Here is a 19,741-nt window from a genome sequence, read left to right as displayed (position 1 = left end):
TATCTCACTCCCGAAGATAGATTAGAACAGTTAAGTAAATACGATTCTAGACTGTTTCTTGATCTCTCTATATATACATAAGTGCATTTCTGTATTTAAAAAAATTGATCACGCTACATATGCCACTTTATAACGCATCATCTCACTTAATGGAGTGCAGTGGACATCTTTTCACCTCAATAAATTTGTGTCAACATCATTATCTTTTAACCATATAATTAACAATTCTTAATTTTATTTTTTCCCCAAACTCCTCAACTATACCAGGAAAATAACCCAGATAGTACAAATAAAAACTAAACGAGGGAAAAAATCCATAATTCCGTCCCCAAGAAAGGCACCAAAACAACTTTGTGTATACCATTCTAGACTTTTATTAATATTCATATATTCATGAAATATGTACATATTTTTAAAATAAAAAACTAAGTAGTGCTGTTTCCTACCTTTTCACTTTATATAATGGACATCTTCCATTTTAATAAACACCCATCTACATCACCATTTTTAATAGCTGCGTTGGTATTCCATCCAGAAAGAGGATCATCTTTTTTAGCCAATCCCTTTTTGATGGATGTTTAGGTTGTTTTCCATTTAAATTATATTTAATACCAATTATTACTTTAGGACAACTTCTTAGAGTAGAACACTTAAGCTGAAGGGTTGCACATTTTTAGAGGTTTTTGGAGCCTGTGCCAATTGCCTTCTGGAAAGTTCACTTAGCTCTCCCGTCCTGGGCAGTGTGTTTCCCCATAAGGCCAGGAATTCTGAGTGTCTTCTGAATGGCTTCTCTTTGGATTTGTTTAAAGCAAAGACTGTCCTGAGGAGGCGGAGGCTCCAACGGATCTGCAGGCTAACTCTAAGAAGGAGGAGGAATATCGCAGGAACATCTGGAAGGGCTTCCTCATCTCCATCCCCTACTCGGCCAGCATCGGGGGCACCGCCACCCTCACGGGCACGGCCCCCAACCTCATCCTGCTTGGCCAGCTCAAGAGGTAAAAGCCAGCGCCCCACCCACTCCCCAGCACTGGGGTTTCTTTTCCTTCTATTCTTCTCCTCCTCCTTCATCCAACATTCAGGGGTGCCTGTTGAATGTCTTCTATTGGCCAGGCTCCGGGGACCCAGCGATGCACAAACCCCAGCAAAGTCCTTACTCTGGGGCACTTCCATTCTGGTGGGAGAGACAAGCAATACAGGAAAAAGCGAAGGAATATATAATATGTTGGTGTGACAAGTTATGAAATAAAGCAGGATAATGGAGTAGAGGTGACAGGAGTGATGCTGTTTTATGTAGGTTGGTCATGGTTGTGTGATCTCTCTGATATGGTGACATTTGAGCAGAGACCTAGAAGTGAGGGGATGAACTCTGTGGACACAGGAGGGAAGAGCAACCCAGACAGAGGCAATAGCTTGTACAAAGGTGGGACTGTCCTGGGGAACAGCACAAAGCCCAGCCAGGCTGGGGTTCAGAAGGGGATAAGGTAAGAAGAGGCCAGACTAAGGCAACAACTGTAAGGACGCGGCTCTTCCTAAAAGTGAGATGGGGAGTCAGAGGAGAGCTGAGAGCCGAGGGGTGACACGATATGACATCTCCTTCTAAAACCAACCCCAGTGGGAGGTGTTGGTGTGTGGCTGTGATGTGCCGTGAGAAGCTTTGCAACCAGCCACACGGGCCAGCAGTGGAGCGGATTCTGCCAAGAAGTGAAATCTCCCCATCGCTGAAACTGTTCGAGCAGAGGCTGGGTGGCCGTCTGTCAGGGCATGAGAATCAGAGAAGGATTCGACAAGGTGGCTTGTCGTTGATTCCATTATTCCAAACCTCTTAGTCTGAAGATTTAAAAACTCCTTAGAATCCTTCAAGATTCTAAGTATTTTCAGATTCCAGGATTCTGAGAGGTGGGGTTTCTAAGATTTCATTGCAGTGGAGATGCATTTAATCTATGATTGTAAGTATTTGACAAACAAACAGCAACAAAACTATTTGATATTCAACATGGCCACACGTGCTGGCCAGCTTCTTTATCTGGTATTCAACCAAAGAATCAAGGACTTACTGGGATGATGGAGGGAAAGCTGGTTCGGTTGGTCTTCCTGAGAGCGGGCTTGGTGTACATAAATCAGTACTATACTTGCGGGTAGTCAAAGTTATTTTCATGAGAAAACTTAAGTACGCCCATGTCTTACCTCATGAACCAATTTTAAAACCTTAACCCTGCACCATATTCTCAGGTTCTCAAATCCTTTGATTTTAAGAGTATGATGAAAAACAGTGATTCTCAGCCATGGGTGCATTTAGAGTCTCCAGGGAAGGTGAAAAAAATATGCTTGGATCTCAGTTGCAGAGATCCTGATTCAGGAGGTAGCAGTATTTCCCCAATTGATTTCAGCCCACTGCAAACCTTCGGTGTCTTTTCGTCTCCATTCTTTGAGCAAGACTTGGCTGTGAGACTGGAAAACCAGAAGCCGAGATGGCCCTGCTTCAGATGTAGGGACGATCCGGGCTGACCCTTTAGTCTCCTCCCTTAGCAGGAAGTGCCGGCAAAGGGGCAGTTGACTGGGAGGACAAAGCAGAGTCTTGGGTATTAGTTCTTGCTGGAGCACATCCCCAGGGCTGGACAGGAGAGACGTGGACTCTGGGGGCCTCAGGGGCTGGTCCTGAGTTGGGGGTTGGGGAGAATGGGAGGGCATTTGCTATCAGAGGGTTTTTAGGCTGCCTGTCTGCTCTGATGTGAGCAAGCCTTTGTTCCGACTTGAAAAGAAATTAGGGGGAAAATGCTGGAGCTGTAAGTAAAAGTATCAAACATGAAGGATTTTGAGTAAAGTGCACGCAAACTACATGCAGATCATATACAACATTTAATTGCACAAGCTAGGACCTCCTGGTCAGGAAGGAGGGTATTTGAAAGGAATATGGGGTTAATATGGGGTTCTGAATCCCCATCGGGGAACCTGGGGAGACAGGGAAATGGCTGCCCTGAATGTTCTCCTTGGCCTTTGCTCCCCAAATACATTTTATGAGTTTATTCTGATCATGCACGATATAGACACATTATAGAACACTCAGAAAATACAGAAAAAAATTTGAACGATGTTCAATCCCACTGTTAATATTTAGCATACTTCCTTTAGTTTTCGTCTGTAAGTATATGTGCATCCACTGGCGTGGCTGACCTCGGCGGGCTCTCACCTCCCTCTTTTCTCCAGTTTCTTCCCACAGTGCGACGTGGTGAATTTCGGCTCCTGGTTCGTCTTCGCCTTCCCTCTTATGCTGATGTTCCTGTTGGTGGGCTGGCTCTGGATCTCCTTCCTGTATGGAGGGATAACCCTGAGGTACCCTGGTGTTTCACCTGAGCTTTGCGGCGGGATGAACCGTGCTCAGTAGCGAGTGGCCGTCCTAAGTCGTTACAGTTTCATGTCAGATGTGGCGCCTGTAGTCCTCCTCGCCTCCCAGGGATGTGGGGATTACAGGTGCTGTGGGAACTCGCCTGCTAAGCCCAGGCCCTCAGTGAATGTCGCTCACCATCAATAATTACTAACAGTGTTGTTACTTAAGTAAGGTACACACTCATATCAGAGGAGCAGGTGTGTAGCGTTTCCCATTTCACAGGACCTCAGTACAGGAGAGAGTCTGGGGGGTCATGAGGACAAGGTATCAAATAACATTGACTCAGACAGTGAGAAAAATATTCCTTTATCGACTCATGTAGAATCGATCTGCTTATGCTGGGGAGAAAGTCTCAGTAGGGTGAGGAAAAACTTTAACTCTCTAACCTTTCCAAATTAGCCTTTTAAAAAAGAAAGAACAAGCCTCAGGCCCAGAGACTAAAGGCAGCAGTGGTATCTAGCCATTTTGCTTTGCTTTCATGTCTTTATTTTTGTGAGTACTCTTTTTTTTTTTTTTTTTTTTTGCGGTACACGGGCCTCTCACTGTTGTGGCCTCTCCCGTTGCGGAGCACAGGCTCCAGACACGCAGGCTCAGCGGCCATGGCTCACGGGCCCAGCCGCTCCGCGGCATGAGGGATCTTCCTGGACCGGGGCACGAACCCGTGTCCCCCGCATCGGCAGTCGGACTCTCAACCACTGCGCCACCAGGGAAGCCCTGTGGGTACTTTCTATGTATGACAAGTGATTCTTGTTTTCTACGTATGGGAGCGATAGAAAGTTTTCCATTTAAATACATTTCTCTAATTAAAATGCTGAGTCTAGTTGGAGGAAAATGTTAAGGAAACACGAGCCCCGTGGTGTGTGGCTATACGAACGTTTGTGAAAGTAGGTTATGAATGCCTGGAGTTTGGGGAATACTAAAATAGGAGCTGCAGCTCAGGGCTGGGGTAGCAGGCATGTCATAAAGTCATTCTCTGATTCAGTCCCGTCACCTCTCTGGGCCTTAATTTTTCTCATCTGTACAATGGGACCAGTAAGAGCTACTCTGGATCAAAGAGATGTGAAAACACCTTGAGAATAGAAAGGCTCTGATCGTGGTGTTCCTTGATCCCTCAGAGCAGAAACTCAGGGTTCAAAGCCCAGCTTAGCCTAGAGAAGCAAGCCCAGACATTGGACTCAGATAAACCAGAGTTCACATCATGGTTCTGCATGACCTTGAGCAACTCTGTCACCTCCCTGAGCCTTTGGTTCTTTAATTTCTTCACTTGTAGATGGGGGATAATAACGAGCTACGCCTAAAATAAAGTCTAAATGAGGGAGAGTGCGAAAACTGCCCAGTGCTGAGCCTGAAACAGAGCCCCTTTCTCCTGTCTGCCTGTTCCTTGGACATCGCAATACTTGGTCTCGGAGGAGGCTGTGATGAAGGAAATGCAGGTGGAGGGAAGCCCAGTGAGAGAGGTGTTTCTGGGTGGGTAGCAGGAAAGGTTCCGGCTAATCCCATGACACCAGCTTCCTTCAGCAAGTATCCACCGAGCATCTGCTACATGCCTGACGCTGTCACACAGGTGCTGAGGATGCAGCCCCTGGGCAAGACTGAGGCACTCCTGCCCTTGGGGAGCTTGCAGTCTAGGTCGGGGGAGACAGACAGTGAACAACTAATCAAAGCAGAAATACCGGTCATGGTTAGTGCTGGGAGGGAAATGGATGGTGAGATCTGATGGTGCGCGCTAGAGGGCTCTCACCTTACTGGGAGGGCAGGAGAGCTTCCTTGGGCAAGTGCGTTTGGAGCAGGAATAGGAAGAGTGAATAGATTAACTCAGTAAAGGGGAGAAGGAGATAGGGGTGACGAAGAGCACTCCGGGCAGATAGAGCAATGAGTGCAAAGGCCCCCAGGCCAGAGGTAGCAAGGGGTCTTCTGCAAATGAAAAAAGGTTAAAGGGACTGAGTTCAGGGTGTGAGGGAGATTTGTGGGCGATGAGGCAAAATGATCAACTGGGCATGATTTTACCTCCCCCCACCTCACCCCAACCCAGGGACTTTTGGCAACGTCTGGAGACATTTTGCTTGTCACAGCCAAGGAAGTACTCCTGGGGTCCGTGGGGTAGAGGCCAGAGGTGCTGCGAAACATTCTACAACATACAAGTCAACCCCCTACACCTCACAACAAAGAATGATCCTGCCCCAATATTGTCAAGAGCTCCAAGACTGAGAAACCCTGGGTTAGATCACTGAGGGCCTTGTGGGACATGGATCTTCACAAAAAAGAACCGTTGTGAGTTTTTTAGAAAGCATTTATTTTTTTAATTTGGATAAGCAACACATACACACGGTTCAAAAATCAAAAACAGTACAAAGAGGTATGCAGTGAGAATTCTTCCCAACTATGCCTTCGATTACCCAGTCACCCAATACATCCCTCCCAAACAGGTATCCACTTTTATTGGTTTCTCGGGTAATCTTCCAGAGTTTCCATAAGCAAATACAAGCAGATACTATATATTTTCTGGTGACTGGTCTCCCTGACAGATACCATTTTGTATAGTAACAGGTATTTTTGTAAGGTAGATTTCCATAGGAGGGAGTTCTTTTTTTTTTTTTTAATTTATTTATTTATTTATTTTTGGCTGCATTGGGTCTTTGTTGCTGAGCGCGGGCTTTCCTCTAGTTGCGTCGACCAGGGGCCACTCTTCGTTGCGGTGCGCGGGCTTCTCATTGGGGTGGCTTCTCTTGTTGCGGAGCACGGGCTCTAGGTGTGTGAGCTTCAGTAGTTGTGGCACGCGGGTTCAGTAGTTGTGGCTCACGGGCTCTAGAGCGCAGGCTCAGTAGTTGTGGCGCACAGGCTTAGCTGCTCCGCGGCTTGTGGGATCTTCCCGGACCAAGGCTCAAACCCGTGTCCCCTGCATTGGCAGGCGGATTCTCAACCACTGCGCCACCAGGGAAGCCCCATAGGAGGGATTTCTGGCTCAGAGAATAAACACTTTATTTTAATAGATATTGTCCAGTCGTTCTCCATAGGAATTGCACTAATTTGTTCCCCCATTTACAATGTATGAGAGTGTCTGTTTCCATGCAGCAAAGTGGATTTTTGCCAATCTGATAAGAGAAAAATAATTTGCGTTTATTTTAGAAGCAATTTTGAGAAACTTTTCATATTGAGGAGCAATATGAAAACTTTTCATATATTCATGGGAGACCCTGGTATTTCCTTTCCTGTGAATTGTTAAACTGTGTGTTTATATCTTTTGTACATTTAAAAAATTGATTGTTGGTCTTGGTTTTATTGATTTCGAGTACTCTTTCTATATTGAAAGATTAGTGCTTATTTTGAGTATGAGTTGCAAATATTTTTTCCTGATTTTTTACTTTGATTATAGTGCTTTCTTCCATGCAGAAATTTTTAGAAACATTTTATGTAGATGAATTTATCAATCTTTTCTTATGTGTCTTCTGAATTTTCAATTACAGTTAGAAAGGTCTTTCCATTATAGGAGTTATAAAAGAATAATCCCATGTTTTCTTCTAGTATTTTAATATTTTTTATGTTTAAATTTTTTATCTATTTGGAGCTTATCCTTAGGGTGCAGTGTAAGGATCCAACCTTGGGGTACAGGTTTGGATCCAACTTTTTTCTTTTGTTCCAGATGGCCATCCAGTTGTCCTGATACCATTTACTGACACACAAACGTTTTTAATTTTAATGAAGTCAATTTATCTATTTTTGGTTGCTTGTGCTTTTCGTATCACGTCTAAGAAATATTTGCCTAATCTGAAGCCATGAAAATTTACCCTTATGTTTTCTTCGAAAAAATGCTACAGGTCTAGCTCTTCTTCTATTTAGGTCTTTGATCCATTTTGAGTTAAATTTTGTATGTGGTATGAGATAGGAGTCCATGCTCATCTTTTTGCATATGGCTATCCAGTTGTCTTAACACCATTTGTTGAAAGACTATTCTTTCCCCATTGAATGGTGTTGGTACCCTTATCAAAAATCAATTGACCGTAGAAATGTGGGTTTATTTCTGGACTCTCAGTTCGATTCCATTGATCTGTATGTCTAACATCAATGACTGAATAGGTCATCTTTTCTACACCAAGCTGGGATACCAACTTTATCATAGATTGAATCCCCATTTATGGTTTTGTCTATTTCTGGACTTTCTATTTTATTTCCTTGGTTTATCTGTTTATTCATGAGTCTGTTTGACCCCCTAAAGGATTTTAAGCCTGGGAGCCATATGATCAGTTTCACATTTTTAGAAGACTATCCAGGCTATAGGTGGGCAGAACAGATTTTAGAAAGGGAACATAGAGGCAGGCCGACCACTCAGCAGGCTGTTGCAGAGTCTCCAAAGCAGAGATAGTGAGACCTGGCCAGATGGTGGTGGGGTAGATGAGACGCCAGTTAGACTGCAGTGGCCACTCCTAACCTCCCCACTTTCTGTTTCAGGGGCTGGAGGAAGAAGAAATCTGAGATCAGAAGTGATGCAGAAAGTAGGGCTCGAGCCATGATTCAGGAGGAATTCCAGAACCTGGGGCCCATCAAGTACGTGGCACAGGGGTTCTCAGGGTGGGGAGAGAGCCAGGTACTAGACTTTCAAGACAGCTACCTCTTGACTTAATCCCTGACCCCCTTGGAGACTGAGTCCCAAGGGGATTTCAGGACCAACGGCCTGGGAGCCTAGAGATGGAGGGTAGGGAGATGACTTACACAGTCAGCTCTTGCCCTGTCGCTGGGGTAGATACCCTGAGGACCAGTAAGCCTCTCAGGTTGAACTTGGAGGGGGAACCTGTCACCTTTCCGCCTAATGCACACTTTCCTTCCTGGTTCATGGAATACCGGATGCTGCCTTGGGTGGCTTCCAGAAGCTTGTTTCGCTCATATTTCTAACGTAGTGAAAATAACTAAGAGTTAGCAGGCCTTCACACAAGGTCTGACTCTGCCACTAATTTTTTGTGTAGCCTTGGGCAAGGCACTAACCCTCTCTGGGCCCTGCTCCCTGATCTGTGAAATGGGCACATTGGGTAGATATTTGCTGCAACATTTAGGGATTCTCTCTTTCTTCCTCTGTCTACCGCTCTCTCCATGTCTGTCCCTCTCTGTGTCTGTCCCCCTCTGTATGTATGACTGTTCCTCTCTCTTTGCCTACCTCTCTGTTTCTGTCAGTTTCCTTTCTCTCTGCTTTTCCGACTCTGTCTCTGTTTCACTTCTTTCTCTCTCTGGATTGTCCCTAGGACTATGGGAAATTCCCAGCGGGAGTGATATGAATGGTTTGTGGGGAGGGGTGCCTGATGCTCAGGAAGGATCCTAGGGCAGCATGGGAGCCCCAGGAAAGGAATCACTTACACCTGGGACACCACTCCCCTCACTCTCGGGACCACCTGGGGAGTGAACTACTTCCAGCTTTCAGAGGTAGGGCCTGGCCCAGTCACACCCAGTGGGCCCCTGCCTGAGGGCTTCCTGTGCTGTGGTCCAGCCACAGCCCACAGTCACAATGGTGTCTGCATCTCTGTGCCACAGGTTTGCCGAACAGGCCGTGTTCATCCTTTTCTGCATATTCGCCATCCTCCTCTTCTCCCGGGACCCGAAGTTCATCCCTGGCTGGGCCAGCCTCTTCACCCCTGGGTGAGACTCTGGGGACCCATGGGATGGAGTCCAACAGGGAAGACTCGGGGCTGGGCCGCCGGAGCTGAGGAGGCAGTGTAGCTGGGGAGAACTGGGCTAGGTTTCCACCTCTCTTCCCATGTAATTATTAACAGTCCTTCTTTTGCCCTCAAAAGAGTTTAGGTTTGGATGATAAAACATTTAGTGTCTCCTGTGTTAAGAGCTTTGCCTTTGGAATCAGACAGAACTGGGTTCGAATGCCAGCTCCGCCACTTACAAACTGTGCAACCCTGAACACGTCATTCATTCATTCATTCACTCAAACAACTTTTATCGAGCACCTATGTTTTGTTAAACATTATGCCAGCAGCTGGGGACAGAGATAAAAACAAATAGACAACAAAATAACTGCAAATTGTAATGAGTGCTGTGAAAGAAGGAGTGAGAGGGTTATACTCTCAAAGAATGGACTGGGGGGCATTGACTTTGGATAGGTTCTGGAAAGAACCAAAGTTTAGGAAGAGTAAAAATTAGAGACACACTGGGAATATCTACTAAAAGCCTGAGGTGGAAATCAACATTTGAAGAACTGAAAGAAGCCCAGTGTAACCAGAGCCTGGTGGGAGGGAGGAAAATTGGCAGACATGTGACTGGAAGGGCAGGTGAGGACCAGACCATGAAGGGTCTTGTTGGATATGCTAAGAGTTTTGGTCTTGTTTTTTTTTTTTTAATGGGAGATCAGTAGCAAGCTATTGGAGGGTTTTAAGGTACTTAATCTCTCTCTGCCTCAGCGTTCTCATCTGTAAAATGGTATTGTAAATAGTCCAATTCTCATTGAATTGTTCTAAGGAGCAGTGAGTTAATACATGTCAAGTGATTAGACTGGCACCTAGAAAGAGCTCAATCACATGTTAGCTGTATTTATTAGGGAATGGATAGTGGGGGCAAAATATAGGTAGGGAGAACAGTTAGGAGCTATAGCACCACCTAGATGACCCCAGCGGTCGTCAAACCAAGGCTCATGGACCAAATCTTGTCCACCGCTTGTTTTTGAATTTTTTTTAACGTTTTTAAGTGGCTAGGGGAAACATTTTGTGGCACATGAACATTATATGAAATTCAAATTTCAGTATCTACAAATAAAGTTTTATTGGAACACAGCCACACCTATTCATTTACGTATTGTCTGTGGCTGTTTTCATATGGTGTGCCCTTTATAGGAGATGTTTACTGAACCCTGGTTGAGGATGAAAGCTTCGATGGCTTGAATGAAAGTGGGGGCAATGGAGATGGAGCAGACAAGATATATTTCAAAGTTGGAAATGATAGGACTTGCTACTGGGTGGGATTTGGGGGCATGAGGGAAAAGAGTACCTGCATAGGTGGGTAGTTGGAGAATAACATTTCTTTAGGGGGTTGGGGGCGGCTTATCAACAATTCCATTTTGCAGTTGTTTTAGACGTGTCAAGTCTAGAATGCCTTTCAAATACTGCAAAGGGTAGTTGGATGCGCAAGCCTGAAGCTCAGAGGAGTCAGGTTGAAGATATAAATCCGGGGGTCACCATATAAATTTCCAATTTAAATCCCTAGGAATTGATGGGCTCAGCCAGGGAAAGCATATAGGAGCGTAGAGAAGACTCTGAGGAACCCCAACGTTTAGGAGCTGGGTAGAGAAAGATCCCATTAGAGAAAATGGAGAAGAAGCAGTCCGCGAGGTAGGGGGAAAACACTGGAGCAACGGACTAGCGCAGGTCAAGAGAGGGCAGTGTTTAAGGAAAGAGTGAGTGGGCAAATGTGTCAAATTCTGGTGTGAGTTAGAACACGATTAGATGGAAGATACGTCCTCTGGATTTGGTGAGCTCTGATGATTTTGATCGGCAGCATCCAATAGAGATGTTATGTGAACCACAAATGTGATTTTAAATTTTTTAGTAGTCACATAAAAAAGTAAAAAAAACCCAAACAGATGAAATTAATTTGAATAATGTATTTTATTTAACACTATATCATTTCAATATGTAATCCATATAATAAATTATTGTTGAGCTATTTTACATCATTTTTTCCACACTAAATCTTCAAAATCTGATGTGTGCTTTACACTTGCCACATTTAGTCTTGTCACATTTCAAGTGTCCAATAGACACATGCGGCTCATGGTGACCATACTGGATAGAGCAGCCCTACACACTTCACCCTCTGAGCCTCACACTCCCCCCACCCCTGGTAAAATGGGGGATACACGTTCCAATTTCATGAGGGTTCTTAAGAGGAAGAAACAATATAATATCATGGAGCCAAAAGAAGTGGCTCTTATTACCATTCTTTTATTTTTCCAAAATGTAGGTACTTTGGGTTTTTTTTCAAATGAAATCTGGTGTTATAAACATTCCAACAATAGTGAAAGTCACTTAGAACCTCAGTCTGCAGTTCTGATGTATGTCTTTTTTCTGACTTAAAAAATGCCTGTCTGGGAACTGTTCTACATCGTGATCGCATTGGTGGTTATAGGACCGTATACATTAGTCAAAACTCATTGAACTATATCCTTAAAATGAGTGCATTTTATGGCATGTTAATTATACCTCGATACAACTAATTTTAAAACACATGCAAACTCACTAAAAAGAAGCCTAGCAAACACAAGAATTTTTTAAACAGAAATGTGATTACAGTAAACATAGTATTTGTTGTTTTTTTTAACTTTTTATTGTATATTGGAGTAGAGTTGATTAACAATGTTGTGATAGTTTCAGGTGTACAGCAAAGTGATTCAGTTATACATATACATGAAACATAGTATTTGTGATCCGCTTTTTTCTTTGTTGTTTAGTTACAAAATTATGCTCATTATAAAAAACTCAAACAATGCTAAATTGAAAAAGTAAAAGTTAGTTTTCCTTCATTCCCCAGAGATTATCACAATTAACAGTTTGGTGTATAACATTTCAGATACACACACACAACCCATATTAATATATACACACATACATATATGTTTACATATAACAAAAAATTGGAAAATACAATAATACGATCATAGACAACCTGCTATTTCTGACCCACTTCATTCTTTTTAAACAGTGCATTGTAGTCTATAGAATGGGCGCATCTTAATTTAACCAATTAAATCCTTTTTGGATCGTGTCCAATACTGCAGATAAAAACTTGCTTTTTTTTTTAATTTACAAGGTAACTTGGTTGTATTTCCATGTCAAATGTAACAATTGATAATATCTTCTATCCTTTTTTTGAACAGCTGAGGGGTATTTCATTATATATATTGTAATACACAGTGTATTTAAACATGCCCCTACTAAAAATCCTCCATTTTTTTCTAATCTTATCAATAAGGAACATCCCGGTACATAATCTGTGTACAAGAGCCCAATTATTTCCTGAGGATAAATTCCTAGAGGTACAGCGCTGGATTAAGGGGTATTCACATGTAAAGTTTTGAAATGTATTGCCAGCATGTGTTTCTCAACATCCTCATTAGATATTATCACCCTCTTCACGTTTTGCCTGTCTGTTAGCATGTGTTTTGATCTGTATTTCTCTATTACAGTGATATTGACCATCTTTTCCAGTTTCTTGGCTGTTTGAATACTTAGTCCCAAATATGTGGGCTGAAAGCCCTTTTGTTGGCACTTGGCTCTGTGCCTCATTGAACTTGGAGCCAGATATATCTGAGTTCAAGGCCATCTCCTCTACAGACTATGGTCTGGCCCTGAGCAAGTTGCTATTGCTCTTTGAGCCTCAGATTCCTCATCTGAAATGGAAGATGCCTGCCCTCAAGGGCTGTTTCTGAGACTTCTGTGGGCATAACGTCTCCATAGGACATGTTGTGGATCCTTGGAAGGTGGTAGTGAGGTTTTGAGGGGCTATGAGGTGGGCTCCATCTGAGCTCTGCTGGTGTGAATGGGCTGCCTCTCCATGTACTAAGCTGCCCAGCCCAGGAGGAATGCAAGCAGGAGCTGAACAAATACATACAGGACTGTTACAGGAGCCCCGGTTATGGTGACGCATGGGGGTACCAGAGACCCCAACCTTCTGTGGCTCTCAGATTCTCCCCTCTTTGATCAAGTCCCTCTTCCTAGGGTCCTTGAAGTGGGAGGATAAACATTTGTTTGGCTCAAGCAGAGTCTAAATGCCCCAGGGAGCAGTGGATAAAGAGCTTCTGCATCTGTGGGTGGTTGCATCCCTGCTGATTGCAGTGCAGAACAGAATCCGGTGGCCGCCGACAGTGTTCCCTTCACGGTGGGCCTAATTCCCTTCGACAGATCCTCATTTGCAAATCTGCCAAACCTTGGCCTGCTGAGATGCCCAGGGTCACATGCTCTGGGGCCTTGTCATTGTAGGTTTATTTCTGATGCTGTCACTGGCGTGTCCATTGTCACCGTCTTGTTCTTCTTCCCGTCCCAAAAGCCATCTCTCAAGTGGTGGTTTGACTTTAAAGGTAAGGTGGGCAAGGCTGGGGTGTCCGTGGCCTGGAGCGTGGTAATCAGTGGCCTGAAGGTGGACTGACAGCCCTATTGTACCAATCACGTGGTGCTGCTTCTTCCCTTGCCCTGTCTGAGCATTTACCACGTCTGGGTACTCAGTGCTGCCAGAGGTGACAGTCCAGGGCAGGGATTAGCAATTATAGGCCATGGGCCAAATCCAGCTGGCTGGCTGTGCTTATACCGCCTGTGAGCTAAGAATAATGGCTTTCACATTCTTAAAATGGTTGAAAAGAATCAAAAGAAAAATATTTCATGACTCGTGTGAACGTGGCATGCAATTCAAATTTGTGTCCACAAACAAAATGTTTTTAATTTCTTCAATAAGAGGTTTGCAGACATCTATTAATATTTTCTTTAGTCATATAAGTACCTATACAGTAGCCTCGACTTTGCCCAGAAAAACTCTGGGCCCAAAGCAGGAGTTGCAAGTCAGTTGCCTAAGGGCCCGGAGATGAAAACCTCAAGCTGGGTTTAAATGGATAGCAAGTGGTGGGGGAACTGAGGCAAAACTGGCTATAGGCATTCAAATTCAGCCTCAGGGAATCACTGAGCCCTCCACACCAACCTGCCTGTAGGCTGGCCTTCAGGTCACCAATCTGTGACCCCACCGGAATTCCAGCCGGTGTCTGCAGAAGAAGGTGCCAACGCCTGCCACCTGTGACAGAGGCTGTGACTGGCCCATCTCCATCTGGGGTAGTGGGATGAGCTCTGGACCAGGAGTCAGGAACTAGGAGGTCATAATCCAACTATCTTCTATTGTTGGAAAACAATAGCGTATTACACAGGACAGCTCCGGTTTCCAGGAGGAGTGGGGTTTTGTGTGTGTGCAGTGCGGCGTACAGACCAGTAGGGAGCCGATTTCCCAGGGGCGCACAGACTGTAGCAGAGCTGGACCTCGAGGAGGCTTAGGCTGTGGCCCCTGAGGCTCTGCCACTGAACGGGATTCAGTTTTTCTCTTCCTCTCTGCTTCTCTGTCTGTGGCCAGCGAGCTTTCCTCACCATCCACTCTCGGTATCATTTCTTGGTCTGTTCAGAGTTTCTACTGCTTCTGAGTTGTGGCATCTCGGTGGCTTTTTCTTCATCCGAGTTCCCGCTTCATTGTAACTGCTGTTCCCTTGTGGGGTAGTGCCCTTTCCCTCACAGTACCTAATCCCACTGCTCCGGCTACTTCCTGCCTCCTGTTTCTGTCTCTCGAAGCATGGAGTCCCACACACCTTCTGCTTCCTCGTAGCAGCTACTCTCTTAAAGGCTTTGCTCCGTCTCCGGGTGTGTCTGCTCCCTCCAGCCACTGCCCCCTCACAGTACCTTTTTCCTCACACGTTCTGCTTCCTCGGAACTCAGCCCGCTCACGGCCTCCATATCACCCGGCCCTCTCTCTCTGTCCGCTCTCGCATCTTCAGTTATCACTTCTCTTCACCGAGTTGTCTCTCTACTTCCTACTGATGCTTCTGAGTCAGAAACTGCTTGGTCCAGCTTGTTCTTATAAAAGCAGATCTCTTCCTACTGTGTCACCTCGTGGCCTCATAGTTTCCTGGCCAGCCTGTGGCCTGGCTGCTCTAGATCAGGTGCCCAGCCATGGTTCTGTCACCTGTGGGTGGGCTCATAAGGCCCAGAGCTTCATCTCAGCTGGGACTGTGGGGAGGGCACTATGGCGTACATGTGCGGAATCCCAGCTCTGTTACGAATTTGCTGGGTGACCTTGAGAAAGTTCCTATACCCTCTGGGCCTTGCTTTCCCAGTTAGGAAGTGAGTGGGGCCCTTAGTCACTTTTCACCCCTGGCTTTAGCAGTTCTCTAGGACATGTCCAAACGCAAACGCCACATAACATTTTTGTGTGCCGCTGATTGGATGCAGGAGAATGTGTTTGGTGAAACTTGGCCCTCCCTGTCCATCTCTCCTTTCACATTTTTGAAACAGAGGACAGTTTCTGTATTACAAGGAAAACAGCAGCAGAGGATGATGGTAATTGGCAAGACCTTCAGTGTCAGAGCCTGGTGGGATCTGTGGAAAACAGCCAAGCCAACGTCCAAATAAAGGGAGCAGCTGTTACTCAGTCTCCCTGACTGTCCCCGTGTAGGAAGCACGACTAGTTTTGCCAGATTTGCTGATTTTTTAAGAGAAGCAAAGAATCTGGAATTTATGAAATCTCCCTGATTTTAAACTTTGGCAGCTAACACTGGAAAACGAATACTATGTGGGCCCATCCAGTAGTGTTAAAACACATCTCTAGGTTGGATCCGGCCCATGGAGTGTAGCATCCTGCCTCAGCTGAGGATTCTTTAAACTGGAGTTTTCAGTGTTGCCCAGTGGGTGGGGAGAGGGAATTCCACCCACACTGCCCATCCTTCGGCAACCAGTGGGCCCGTGCAGACTTGGCCGAAATGATGCTTTCTAGTACTCAACACCCATGTCTTACAGGCAGCCTTAGAGAGTGGTCAGTCAGTTTCCATGGAGAGAAAGTGACTTGATCAAGGTCACACAGCTAGTTAAAAAGAGACAGGAGGTGGAACCCAGACATCCAAGCCAACCTTGATTTTCTTATCTTACCCACTGTCTTCCATTCTTCTATGGATCTGAGTTGCACTTGCAACTCCCTTTATGGTCACTCAGCAAGTATTGATGCCCTGCCTACTATGTGCCAGGCACTGTGCTTGTGGTTGACGATGATGATGATGACGACGATGTTGATGATGGTGATGACGATGTTGATGATGATGACGATGTTGTTGATGATGACAACGATGTTGATGATGATGACGATGTTGATGATGATGATGACGATGTTGTTGATGATGACGATGTTGATGATGATGACGATGTTGTTGATGATGACGACAATGTTGATGATGATGACGATGTTGTTGATGATGATGATGACGATGTTGTTGATGATGATGACAATGATGTGGATGGTGATGTGGACGGTGAGGAGGAGGAAGAGGAGGTGGAGGGTGTCGTTGAGGAGGAGGAAGATGGCCACCATGTGGATGATGACAGCTTCCATTTCCTCTTTGCCCCAAAAGCTCTTCCTCCAGATATCTCCAGAGAAGCCTTCTCTGACTACACCATCTATTAAAAGCACCCCTCCTTTGTCACTCTGTCCCTTTCCTGTATTTTCTTTTTCTTCATAGCACATACAGTGTCCCAACATTATACATTTATTGATTTATCACCTGCCTCACTTATTGGAATATAAGTTTTCCAGTGGGCGGGGTTTTCTCTGTTTTCACCACTCCCATATCCGCAGTGTCTAGAAGAGTGCTTGACACATGGTAGGTCCCCAATATACACTTGTTAAATAAATGACCGAGGACGTGCTCTGGGCCACATCCTGGGCTGAGCCCTTTGCATACATGGGCCCGTGTCATCTTCCCAGCTGGTCTCTGAGAAGGTACTGCTGCTCCCTTTCGCAGATAAGGACACTGAGCCTCAGAGAGGCAGAGCCACTAGCCCAAGTCATATAGCCGAACGGCAGAGCCAGGATTGAATTCTTTCTAGTTCAACCTCAAAGCCTGTGCCTTCAGCTCCTGCTCTAGAAGGCAGCTGGCATAACGTGGAAGTGAGAAATTTAGACAGTTAGAGGCTGCACGTATGAGAAATAGTGGCAAGGGCATGGTTGGATGGGAAAATAATAAAGGCAATAACAGCTAACGTTAATTGCAGTGAGCAGTCTTATAAGCACTCACCACTTAACTCACTTCACCTGCATTATATTAAACTCATCTCAGGGCCTTCTGCCTCCCCTGTCCGGCCCTGAAAAGTGAGTCACTTTACTTTTTCAGACCTTGGCTGTCTCTTTAATGAAATGCTATTTTATTGCCTGAAGGCAGAGGGCTGGGCCTCCTGACATCTCCAGCTGCCTCTTCTAGTTCTGGGCTTAAATCATACATTGTGTTTGGCCCAAGAATCCCCTGGCGGTGTGTGACGTCAGAACCGCCTAGGTACACCCAAGGGCTGCAAATTATCTAGGGGAGGGCCTTTATTAAGTAGCTTTGATTGTCTTTATTATCCAATTATTAACTTTTGTTTTAGAAAACCACGGTGTACAATTTTGAAAAACACTGAAAAGGGGAAACAAAATATCAATGGGTACTAAACCAGGAACTGTCCTGACAGAGGGCGAACTGCTGTGAATGGGCCAGACCCATCCTCCTCCAGAGAGGCCGCTGGCAGCCCGCGGTGAAGAGTGCCAGTTCAGGAGTGCTTATTCGGCACCAGGCACTGGGCTGTGTGAGTTGAATATATTATTCGACAAGTACTTATGGAGTGACTTCCAGGTGTCAGTCAGGGACACTGGGATACGGCTGCAAACTCACCAGAAACGTCCCTCCACTCACAGCTCCCTCGTTGCTTCATCAGTGCCCACGAGAACCCCCAGGTACGATTATTGTGTCGGGTACTGGCTGAGGATATGGGGGCTTAGAGGCAAGGTCACGTTTCAAGGGCACACAGGGAGCCAGGGTCCAGGAGGATGCTCTCAATGCAGGGATGACAAACTATAGCCCGTGGGCCAAATCGGGCTGCCACCCACTCTGTCAATAGAATTTCATGGAAACACTGCCGCACCCACGTGTCCGTTTTGTCTGTGGCGCTTTCATGCTACCGTGGCAGCCTTGCTGCAACAAGGCCTGCAAAGCCTAAATTAGTCACTCTCCAACTCGCTACGGAAGACATTTGCCGACCCCTTGTTCTAACTCCTGCAGACGTGGCTGCTTCTGAAGAAATACAAATCATCCTGTACTCCCGTGGACCAAACATTCCCTTGGTTTCTATTCTCCTGCATTTCCTTCCTCTTTTTTCCCTCCCTGTACACCTTCAGTTACAAAGAGGGCCTTTTCTCTTGTAAATGAGAGTGAAAATAGTACTTACCCAGAGGGGCTTGTCACGAGATTTAAAGGACGTTCTGCGTGTGGACTGCCCAGTTCCAGAAGATTCTCAAGCTGCATTCTGAGTAGAGCAGACGCCCCAAATCAGATGCTGGAGCCAGATTGTGGCTTCCTGGAGACCCCTGAGTGTCCCCACCAAGATGGGGCTGCTGGGGCCGGTATCTCCTCCTCCGGCTGACTGTCCTGAATGTGTGTTGGGTCCCCTCCCTGCCCGGAGGGGAAGGGTGTCCCCTCCCAGGCTAAGTGTCTTCTCTCTGCCCAGCTCCCAACACAGAGACAGAGCCCTTGTTGACGTGGAAGAAGGCTCAGGACACGGTGCCCTGGAACATCATCCTTCTCCTGGGAGGGGGCTTCGCCATGGCCAAAGGCTGTGAGGTAAGAGCAGCAGGCAGGCTGCAGCCTGGGGAGGTGAGTGCCGGTCCCGGGGCAGCCGCAGGTGCAAGAGCAGAGGCAGCAGACTACACGGGCCCCGCGGGCACCACAGATTCCCCATCTGCCACATGAGGGTCATCGTAGTTGACACCTCACAGCTCCCTGCTGTGCCTGGCGCTGCCCAGAAAGAGAGAGAAAAGGTACGATGTAGAATCTCAAGGAGCTTGCAATGAGCATTACACTAGTACTACTACTAATATGACTAGAGGGTCCTGTGGGCACAGAGGAGTCACACCCTAGCAGGCTCACCCTGTACCAGGCACTGTCCAACGTGCTTTACACATATCTCATTTAAACTTCCCAGCAAGCCTATGAGATAGATGCCATCGTTATCCTCATTCTATAGATTAGGAAACTGAGGCACAGGGAGGTAAAGTAACTTGCCTGAAGCCACACAGCTATGTACTCAGGATAAGAATCCAGGTAGTTTGGCTCTAGAGCCTATGCTCTTGACCGCTATGTTAGGTGTTGTGAATATTAATTACTTGGTGTTACTATTAATGTTATTCTAGCGGGCTCTGTGAGCACAGGGGCAGAGCCGGGACTAGACTGAGGGGAGTGAGGCACTGACAGAGCAGAATTTCCGGAGGCACGCAGTCTCAGCACAGCCAGCCCTGCTCAGAGGAAGTGCAGCTTCAGTGTCCAACATGTGTCATAACATATTATCTCATTGAATCCTCACACTGGCTCTCAGGGTTGGGGAATATTTATTTATTTTTATTTTTGGCCGTGTTGGGTCTTCGTTGCTGCACGCAGGCTTTCTCTAGTTGCAGCGAGCGGGGGCTACTCTTTGTTGCGGTGCGCAGGCTTCTCATCGCGGTGGCTTCTCTTGTTGTGGAGCACGGGATCTAGGTGCGTGGGCTCAGTAGTTGTGGCTCATGGGCTCTAGAGCGCAGGCTCAGTAGTTGTGGCACACAGGCTTAGTTGCTCTG

General features: G+C 46.0%; 1 protein-coding gene across 4 annotated transcripts in view; it reads left to right on the top strand.

Annotated features, from left to right (window-relative positions):
* Window positions 1-19,741, top strand: part of SLC13A3 (solute carrier family 13 member 3) — a 93,299-nt gene that overhangs the window by 60,036 nt on the left and 13,522 nt on the right. For all 4 annotated transcript variants that reach the window (XM_060284008.1, XM_060284007.1, XM_060284009.1 and 1 more), the window contains 6 exons: window positions 810-995; window positions 3,205-3,330; window positions 7,832-7,927; window positions 8,903-9,007; window positions 13,348-13,445; window positions 18,640-18,752. In XM_060284008.1, the coding sequence (XP_060139991.1) occupies window positions 810-995; window positions 3,205-3,330; window positions 7,832-7,927; window positions 8,903-9,007; window positions 13,348-13,445; window positions 18,640-18,752 (724 nt within the window). The remainder of the gene's footprint in view (window positions 1-809; window positions 996-3,204; window positions 3,331-7,831; window positions 7,928-8,902; window positions 9,008-13,347; window positions 13,446-18,639; window positions 18,753-19,741) is intronic.

This window comes from Globicephala melas, chromosome 15 (assembly GCF_963455315.2).
Source record: "Globicephala melas chromosome 15, mGloMel1.2, whole genome shotgun sequence".
Classification (NCBI taxonomy): Eukaryota; Metazoa; Chordata; class Mammalia; order Artiodactyla; family Delphinidae; genus Globicephala; species Globicephala melas.
This window is presented reverse-complemented; position numbering and strand designations above follow the sequence as displayed.